Raw genomic sequence first — 9,968 nt, forward strand, 5'->3', positions numbered from 1 at the left:
AAATTCTCATCACTTTGCACTGAAATTTCCTTTTAGCTTTTTCCAAATATTTATTTGACTCCTTGTAGGTGGAGATTGTGAGGAGGGTTTGCCTTTGAGTTTGGCAGTTCCATCGACGTCTCCACCGGCTCATGGATCTCCCACTGGGATGATGAAAGATTCTGCAACGCCTCCTCCATCACCATCACTAAGCGGACTGGCCGCACTAGGGTTTGTGTACAATATTGTACAGAAATCTGCACCGCTCTGCTGTTTCTCACATTGCTTTAGCTTACAGCTGTTATCTCTTTAAAAATGCTGGCCTGGTAAAAACTAAATCTGGTCAAACTGATTCTGTTATCTAGGAGCCCCTGCATGTCTCATGGTATGGATGCCATTGGGCTGCAGGTGGATTACTGGGTGTCATCAGGGGCTGAGAAGCGCAAAGATGGCGAGCGGAGAGAGACAGGCAATAAGATCACTTTGAAGTGTGCGTTCAGATCCCTGCAGGTTAGCCGACTGCCCGGCTCCTTTGAGCTCCAGACTGGCTCTAACACCATGTCCATGACTGTGGTGACCAAGGAGAAGAACAAGAAAGGTGAGATGGTCTACTAGATTTACACATTTGTCCATTTGCTCACTGGACAAAGGTTACTTGTGTTTTTTTGACTCCATACAGTGTTTTCTAGCCCTGTAATTTCATTTGACATTTTCTTTCTTGCCCTCTGCTCTTTTTTTATTTTCCCCGAAGCTTAGCTTTTTTTTTTTTTTTGGTAGCTCACACTGCAGTGCTACTATTGTTGTTGCTCTCCATATTTATGTACCAACTATATTTTACTCACATTGCCTGTCTTCAGTCCCAACCATCTTCCTGGGGAAGAAACCGAAAGAGAGAGAGACAGAGTCAAAGAGTCAGGTCATTGAAGGCATCACAAGACTCATCTGCTCTGCCAAGAATCAACAAACCAGTCTAAGAGGTACTTATCAACGAAGTTTCTCTGTTTGATTTGATGAAAGACGTCCAAAGATGACAACCAAATATTCCAAATTTGAGGGATTAAAGTTAAAGGGATAGTTTGACCAAAAATGAAAAATTCTGTCATTAATTACTCACCCTCATGTCGTTCCAAACCTGTAAGACCTTTGTTTATCTTCGGAACACAAATGAAGATATTTTTGATGAAATCCGAGAGCTTTCTGACTCTGCATAGACCGTAACAGAGCTACCACGTTCAAGGCCCAGAAAGGTAGTAAGGACATCGGTAGAATAGTCCATGTAACATCAGTGGTTCAACCGTAACTTTATGAAGCTACAAGAATACTTTTTGTGCGCAAATGAAACAAAAATAACAACTTTATTCACCAGTTCCTCTCTTCCGTGTCAGACTTCAATGTGCGTTCACGAGAGTACCACGCATGTGTGTGTGATGCTGCTGACGCAGGCATGGCACGTTTCTGATGTAAAACCTGGATGCACTGCACCTTGTTTACAAGCAGAGGAATGCACACGTATGCACCGTGGTACTGTCGTGAATGGCGACGGACACTGACACGGAAGAGAACAAATCATTGAATGAAGTCATTATTTTTGTTTTCTTTGCGCACAAAAAGTATTATCGTAACTTCATAACTTTACTGTTGAACCACTGATGTTACATGGACTATTTTAAAGATGTCCTTACTACCTTTCTGGGCCTTGAACGTGTCAGTTGCATTGCTGCCCATGCAGGGTCAGAAAGCTCTCGGATTTCATCAAAAATATCTTAATTTGCGTTCCGATGATGAACAAAGGTCTTATGGGTTTGGAATGACATGAGAGTGAGTAATTAATGACAGAATTTTCATTTTTGGGTGAACTATCACTTAAATATTATGACCACTAGCAACTAGTCTTTGTTGTTTATGGCCCTGAAAGGTCTGAGACCATTGGCAAAATGTTTAGTTTCCATTTTCCTACCTGAATATTCAGTGTATTTATTTGATTGAGTGGTTCAATTTAAAAATGAACAAGAATTTCAGAATGTCTTGGTATTTGTTTTGTCCACATGAGCCATGTCACACATTTGTTTATTTGACTAGTGACCTAGAAATAATGCAGATTGCTTCACATTTCATAGTCATAATAACCACACCTTTTGTTTGAAATTTGTCCAAATTCACGTTCAAGTTATATTTTTAGTGTCGCAGCCATTTGGACCCTGTCTATCTAAAGCCATTTGACTCATGAAATGAACATGTTTCAGTGTCTGTAGATGGAATGGAGTGGAATGATGTGAAGTTCTTCCAGCTGGCGTCTCAGTGGCCCACTCATGTAAAGTACTTCCCCGTGGGGCTGTTCGGCTACAACAAATCATCCTCCTAGTGACCTCTGGGGGAAAAAAAACATGGTTAAGTTTCCCAACCCTGCTTGCTGCGGCCTTCAGACGGAATGGGCCAGTTATTGTTCTTGAGGTGGTCATGCTTACTGTACGCGACAGATACTTGAGCCAAAGTGGGAGATGTTGAATTTCTCATCTGTAATTGGTGGGATTATCTGATTTGTTTTGGCCTTTAGAGGGCCAGAGCAGACAAAAGACTTCAGGATAAATAATGTGGGTTGAGAATATTATATATTAATCTTTTCTACCAGTGTTTTGTCTGCTGTGCGATTCATGACGCAATAATATCCCTATATTTAAATGGTACTTGATATTAGTGATTTAAAGTCTTTTGTTGTACAACTTTAATGTATGAATAGTGTTACTTCACCTGACTGAATCTGACATCCAAAGCTTCTCAAAGGCACTTTGTTTGTAAAAAAAAAAAAAAAAAAGCCTTTACTTTAAAAAAATTTTTTTTTCTATGTATAAAATATTCTTCTGTCCACTTGTATAGAAATATATTTCCTTAAGTGATTTTAACTCCATGTGTGTAGTAATCAAAGCATGTACTGTATGTATATGTGCTTACATCAGGGTTTGTCGAAGCTGCTATGGACACCTTATCCATTCCACTGTGGTTCTGAGATCTCTTTGCCGCTGTTAATTTATTAATCTGCCATGACTAAAAGTAATCACTGGTCTCTACCTCCCCAATGCCTTCCATAACAAAGATGATTATCTGAGATGACAACTTTTTTTGTAAAAAAAAAAAAAAAAGCCTTTACTTTAAGAAAACTTTTTTGTCTATGTATAAAATATTCTTCTGTCCACTTGTATAGAAATATATTTCCTTAAGTGATTTTAACTCCATGTGTGTAGTAATCAAAGCATGTACTGTATGTATATGTGCTTACATCAGGGTTTGTCGAAGCTGCTATGGACACCTTATCCATTCCACTGTGGTTCTGAGATCTCTTTGCCGCTGTTAATTTATTAATCTGCCATGACTAAAAGTAATCACTGGTCTCTACCTCCCCAATGCCTTCCATAACAAAGATGATTATCTGAGATGACTAATAATAAGGGTAAATGTGACGCTTTGGTTTATTTTGTACCTTCCAAGTGACCTAAGACAATGTTTGGAAATCGTGGTACCATTACTGCCTTTCTAAATCTGTTGTGCTAAACCTAGTTAGTTTGCATGATGCAGTATATTGATCAGTATGATTGCAGTAAACGTGGTTATTTTGATAACACTACATGTGAAAAGTCAGTATTGTATACTGTATTTTGGTCTATAAAGCTGTAGTGTGATATTTTGACATTTACGTTAAATGTAAAATAAGTAATAAATCTATTGTAATTGCAATCTCTGTTTTAGTTTACTTTTTGTTTAAAATGTTCGAATGCTGAAAATTTGTACATTTGTTGCATTCTGTAAGAAATTCATAATTTAGCACTTTTCTTCAATATGGTGCGTGTTGATTTCATTCTTAATATTAGGCTGTTAAAAAAACGTGACTTGGGCAGAAGAACATTTACACAACTACAGAAAACTTCTACTTGATAACTTGCAGAAAGCTGATTTCAGTTTTGCACATTTCGAAACCACTGTAACATACCATAACAATGTTGTTCATTTTACAAAACCTTTAGAAATCAATTCTTATTAGATGTGAAATTTTTAAATGAGGTATCATAAAACCAGTGTGCAACAAAGATCCCAAAGGTCATCTGAGCTTTTTTGTAGTCTGTGTTTTAAGTGTAACGTTACAATAATTGAAATATTTGTAATTTGGGTCAGTTTTTTTTTAGAAGAAGAAATGAACCCCATTGTTCTCTCTGTTGGTGTATTTGTCCTTGCCAAGGCTGTCAGCTGTAATTAAGGCTTTAGAGTCACTGTGCTTTCCCACACGCACACACACACAAAGGCCTGGGGGTGGCAGGATAGTGGGGGTGGGACTCATCACTACAGTAATAAGACAGCCATTGAGATGGAAGGAGAGAGCTTGAGAGCTACACAACAGAACTGTGGAATAAATGGGCCTGCAAGTGATGCGTCATTGCCAATTGTTTGAAATAAGAAAAATGGCCACAATTCAAGTGCAAACGTGCATTAAAATGATCCCACTTGAGTGTTTCCCCTACCCCATCCAGGTGCAGTCCGGGTGACCATGAGGGAGTCTGGTGTGGAGGTTGTGCAGGGAGATTCTGTCACACTGCCCTGTTCATTCTTCACCATGATGCCCTTGTTCAGATTCAGCATCATCTGGACTCTGACCCCGCTCTCAGACCCCGACTCCCCCATACAGGTCAGTCTATCGATCTATCAATTCATTTTACTAAAAGTTTCATAGAATGAATGGACTGAACTGTGACAATGATCAACTAGGAGAACTTGAGGCCTATTTACACCAAAAATGATAACTATTACGTTAACTATGACCAAGATTTAAAAATAGAGAATAATGGAGTCCATAATTATAATGTTTTTTTCACCTGATGAACAATTAGAACATTGACAGCCAATCAAAATCCATCAAACTTTAAAGTGTGGAACTTGAGGCCAGGACACACCAAGCCGATGGTTGGTCACTGGCTAATGTCAGGCCGTCGGTGAGTGTCTGTTGGGCTAGTTTTTGCAATGTGTTTCACATGTTGGCGGCAGTTTGCCCCATTTAACATGTTGAATCGTGTTGGGCCACAGGTGTGAGAGTGAGAACTCTGATTGGACGTTCAGTTTAGCGAACGAGTCAATGCAAGAGAATTACTGCATAAATGATTAAAATAGGCAAACGAGCATTCCAGTATGCAAATATTTTCATAAGCCATATAGTCCACTAAAAATGAAAAGTTTAATCTTTTACTCAACACCATGTCGTTCCAAACCTATATGAGTATATTTTTGTTTTCTGCATTTTTGTTTATATAAAGGTAAATGTAATCTCTTATAATACTAGGTAAAGAAAATTTGAGGAATAAATTAAAGGGAACACAACATGTCAATATGTTGTCTTAATGTACGTATGTAGTGAGCACACAATAAGTTGTATTAGCAACACTTTGAAAACAGTTTGAAAATACAACTGATCTCCATTACTTTTTAATTCATTAAAAAGAAAAAACACTTTAGGTTTCAATATCTTCAATGTGGAAATAACCTTTACTGTACCTTCTGATCACACTGCAAAAACAAAAATGTTTGGTCTTACTTTCCAGTCTAAACATTCTGAAATCAAGATACATTAATACATTTACTCCAGAAGCAACATGACACAAATTCACTGACTGATATTTGTTCTTGTTTTAAGCATAAAGTCACTTAATGCTAATTTTTGTTATGACTCTTGATTTGAGGATGTTTAGATATTGGAAAACAAAAATACTGAGGAAGACAAATTTTTTTGCAATGTACGCAACATTGAATTTCATGACTAAGAATTTATTTAATTTAATGCCGTGACTTTATGAATTTAAGACTTTCAGTTCACTTTTAAGACTCTTCAGCTAAGGCCTTAAACTATGGATGGGTGAATTAGACCCACAGAAACCCTGAAAAAGATAATTTGAAGAATGATGGAAACCAAACAGTTTCACTTCACATTGACTTGCATTGTATTTACTGTCCATATAATGCAAGTCAATAGGAAACAAAACTGCTTAGTTACCAACATTCTTCAAAATATCTTTGCTTCCTGCAGAAAAATAAAGTCATAGGTTTAGAACGACATGGGGGTGTGAGTAAAAGACTGAAATGTCATTTTTTGTTGGGCTATCACTTTAAAATACCTTAAAACCTGTTGGTCTGGATGATAAAGTTATTGTTATTATATCATTCTTGGTGTAAACAGTTATACGCAATATTGAATCCCAGATTAAAATAAAGCTCTGAGGGTTAGGATGCATCTCGGTCAGCTCCCTAGTTCACTAGTCAGGGAACTGACCAGGGGTTCAAACATTTTAAACGTTAAACAGGAATAAAATAAAAGTCATAACGACATTGGCCAGGGTCCTTGACTAGAGTCCAAATTCATGTACACTATATACTGCTTCACAAGCTGATTCAGGTGTCAGCTGAGATTTTAGTCTTTACAATGACATGCACTGTATAAAGGTACTAGATCACATTTCCAACGTTTTTGGAAAGATGTTTTGTCAGCTGAACCATTGCCATGTTAAAGGGGTCATATGATGCTGCTAAAAATAAAATTATTTTGTGTATTTGGTGTAATGAAATGTGTTTATGTGGTTTAAGGTTCAAAAAACACATTATTTTTCGGATATCATCAGGCCAAACAAAGTAGTTACGCTTTCACAACGAATCACACAGTGCCTTCACGACATGGCGGCGCCAACAACAATACTACAGCGAGAATAAAAGTTACGCCTTCTTTCTTTGCGTGAACATTTGGGGCGGCGTTATGCAAATCTTCCCACATAGCGACATAGATATGTGGGGGCGTGTTAGAACGAGCCGTTTTAGGTAGGCGTGGCTGACTCTTAACTTTTATAAAGAATATCTCTTTGGATTTGAGACTTTAGTATTTGCAACTTTACAGATCTTCTTTATGCACCAAGAGCTTGTAACACTCCAAAGAGAAAGGAAAAATTGAAATCGCATCATATGACCCCTTTAAACAACTACAATTCTCATTTTCATTCTTGTCAAAAATACTGTAAATATGAGTATGATCTGTAAGGACTGGTATCTCTGTCGTTGTGCAGGTGATCGTGTATGATCACGGACAGGTGATTGAAAGTCCTTCATTCATGGGCAGGGTGGGATTTGTGGGAATGCCCTGGAGCGCGGACATCATTTTGAACTACACGCGTGTCTCTGACGCTGGAGTCTATCGATGTGTGGTCAGCAACCCACCTGAGACTGGAGACCCTGGCATAGGAGAGCTCAGCCTCACTGTTTTGGGTATCATATACTGCATCATAATAGTCATACTAATAGCTTTTTCACAGCTAACTATGCAATATCACACGAGCAAAAGTGCTGTCGCACTGCTGCGATTCTAAACACAACGCACTAGGTCAAACAATTAAACCAACAACAGGACTGCAAGTGTGATGTGGCTTTTATATAACAGTTCCGTAAACATCAAATTGAGTAACTTACATTTGAGACACAGTATTGCAAGTTAAAACAGTCTGATGTCGCTCCGTCAACGAAAATAGGTCCAAACAAAGACACAACTGCAGTGGCGCTGGAGTGTTCCTGAATGAATCGGTTGTGTTGAGCGAATCGGTTGAATAAATGAATCAATGACTCACTCAGAAACAGTCGCTCACGAAGTAACCTGTAAAAAAAATCACTGATAATGGCTCAATTTGGATTAGCATACTAGCATATTACGTTTTCATCATATAAAGAAAAATTATACAAAAATTGTAGTTTTTTCATATTTAATGTTGTCGATGTTCATAACAGTCTCCTAACAGAAAAACGGTTGTTATTAGCAAACTAAAACTATTAAAATAGTTTTCATTAATTGAAATAAAGCTGACCTAAAATAAACTATTAATATGCTGAAATATAAAAAAAAACCTTAACCTAAAAAAAAAAATGTTGTATTGGAAGCTAACTGAAGTAATATCCCATTCCCAGCTAACAATTTTTGGTTCCCAGAACGTTCCCAAGAACATTCCCTGTTGGTTAGCCAGGAAAGTTTTCTTAACGTAAATAGAACGTTCCCTTTAGGTTATAGAGGAATGTTCTGGGAACGTTCTCGGTAGACTGCGGGAACGTTCTATTTACATTCCTAGAAGGTTCCCAGAACATTCTCCTAACCTCTTTACTCCGATATACCACTACTGGACATCAGTAATCCAGCACTCCCGCGTCCCGTAGAGTAAGCGGCATGGAAGACGGACGGATATGGACCTCAACAATCAGTACTACAAACATGTCCCATGTCTTAACGTTCTCAAGTTTAGGTTATAAAAAAAGAACCTCCAGGGAACGCTCCTAGAATGTTATTTGGTTCACAAAAAAATAACCAAATGGGAACCATATGGGAACGTGAGGGGAACAGTGCTACAATTACTAAAATCTAAAAAGCTAAATATCCATAAAAAAATTAAATAAAAGTGACAAAGTTAATAACAAAATTACTAAAACTTAAAATAAAACGGATAAAAATAAAAGTTAAAGAAAGCTAATTTGAAATATTCATAAAAACTATAAAAATTAAAATAACAGTGAACCATAATACCGCAGATTAAGGAGGCCAGGATGGTCAGCCAAACTGTTTTGCAACCACATTTCCACCAGTGTTTGGGCAGCATATTATTATTATTTTTTGCCTACATTCAGACATGATTCATTCCAGATCCTGCTGCTATACTTCACATAATGTTTAACTCTTTCTCCTTGTAGGCCTATGCTTTCAGGTTTCATAACTTTTTCTCTGTGTGTGTGTGCAGCACCTCCGTCTCTTCCTGTGTGTCTATGGGAAGGGGACACCGACGCTGGAGGCAATGTGCTACTGTCCTGTGTGGTGGCGGAGGGCTTTCCTACTCCACAGGTGATCTGGGAAAAGCTAGAACCGGATAAGATGACACTGCCAGTGAACATGGATGGTAAAAAAAGCTTTATTACAGAGGTACAAAACATCAGGCATGCAGAAACAATTTTTCATACCTGTATCTGTCGCAGGTGACACGACGGGCTCGGTGCACATTGCCAACATGTCAGCGCAGACCTCTGGCCTCTACCGCTGCTCAGTGACCAACCCACTGGGAACCCAGCACTGCTACATTAACCTGTCTGTCTACACACGTGAGTCTCTCTGTACTGCAGGTTTGAAATGACATGGGAGTGAGTAAATGACAGATTTTCTTTCTTTCTTTTCTGTGAACGTGTAGCTCCGGATAATTCTCCTGGCATCCTGCAGGGGGTGCTGTTGAGTCTCTCCATGGCCCTGCTCCTGCTGGCTCTGATGGTGCAGGAGAGCAAATGGAGGAACAGCCATGAGGAAGATGAGTGCTATAATGAGATCAAATACACACCCTCTCTCATTAAACGCTCTTTTGTTTGAGACAAGGACAGGAAGTGATCATCTGGATCATCTCTGCACTAATCTATTGTGAAGGCCAGTTTGTGTCAAAGGGGAGAACATAGGCTACATAAAGCACAGATTTATATTTTTTCTGATAAATAATCCTTTGTGGTCCAGTGCTTTTTAAGTGCTTAAATGCATTAAAGTTACCCCAAAAACTACAGTCACTATTGTAAACAGACGTCAAATTTTTTTTTATCTTTAGGTAATCGATAGCATGCCACAAATGCTATAAAATACATTTTAATTGTATTTAACCCAGAATATAAATTTAGGGACTTCTAAAGCACAAGCTGTACATAATCTCAACAGACAATCAGAAGTCACCATACATTAATGCAAGTTGAGTTTGGTCTTTTGGTAGATATGTATATGCTTTGTAGAGGGTCATATTGGACATTGATTTCATTCGGTAATTTCATACATGGCTTAAAGTTGATTGTAATTGCATTTGCTTTTGGAATTAAACCTCCAATTTAACTAATAAAAATGTGGATCAATACAAGCATTTTTAGTTTGAGAAAATTCATTTGAGAGTTAATTTGAAACTTTTTGCATATTT

General features: G+C 38.0%; 2 protein-coding genes across 2 annotated transcripts in view; both read left to right on the plus strand.

The window, feature by feature from the left end:
* LOC107723867 (phosphofurin acidic cluster sorting protein 1-like) overlaps positions 1 to 3,082 on the plus strand; it is a 29,330-nt gene extending 26,248 nt beyond the window's left edge. The window contains exons 21-24 of the mRNA XM_016532598.1: positions 69 to 210; positions 345 to 577; positions 837 to 956; positions 2,223 to 3,082. Coding sequence (XP_016388084.1) covers positions 69 to 210; positions 345 to 577; positions 837 to 956; positions 2,223 to 2,341 — 614 coding nt within the window. The 3' untranslated portion in view covers positions 2,342 to 3,082. The remainder of the gene's footprint in view (positions 1 to 68; positions 211 to 344; positions 578 to 836; positions 957 to 2,222) is intronic.
* Positions 3,083 to 3,802: 720 nt separating this feature from the next.
* Positions 3,803 to 9,588, plus strand: LOC107723885 (immunoglobulin superfamily member 11). The gene is made up of 6 exons (XM_016532617.1): positions 3,803 to 3,813; positions 4,497 to 4,651; positions 7,065 to 7,263; positions 8,772 to 8,927; positions 9,004 to 9,126; positions 9,213 to 9,588. The coding sequence occupies exons 2-6, from the start codon at positions 4,514 to 4,516 to the stop codon at positions 9,383 to 9,385; spliced, it is 789 nt and encodes a 262-aa protein (XP_016388103.1). The 5' UTR covers positions 3,803 to 3,813; positions 4,497 to 4,513; the 3' UTR covers positions 9,386 to 9,588.
* Positions 9,589 to 9,968: the final 380 nt, after the last annotated feature.

Source organism: Sinocyclocheilus rhinocerous, unplaced genomic scaffold, assembly GCF_001515625.1.
Source record: "Sinocyclocheilus rhinocerous isolate Xijiao unplaced genomic scaffold, SAMN03320098_v1.1 scaffold253, whole genome shotgun sequence".
NCBI classification, from domain to species: Eukaryota; Metazoa; Chordata; class Actinopteri; order Cypriniformes; family Cyprinidae; genus Sinocyclocheilus; species Sinocyclocheilus rhinocerous.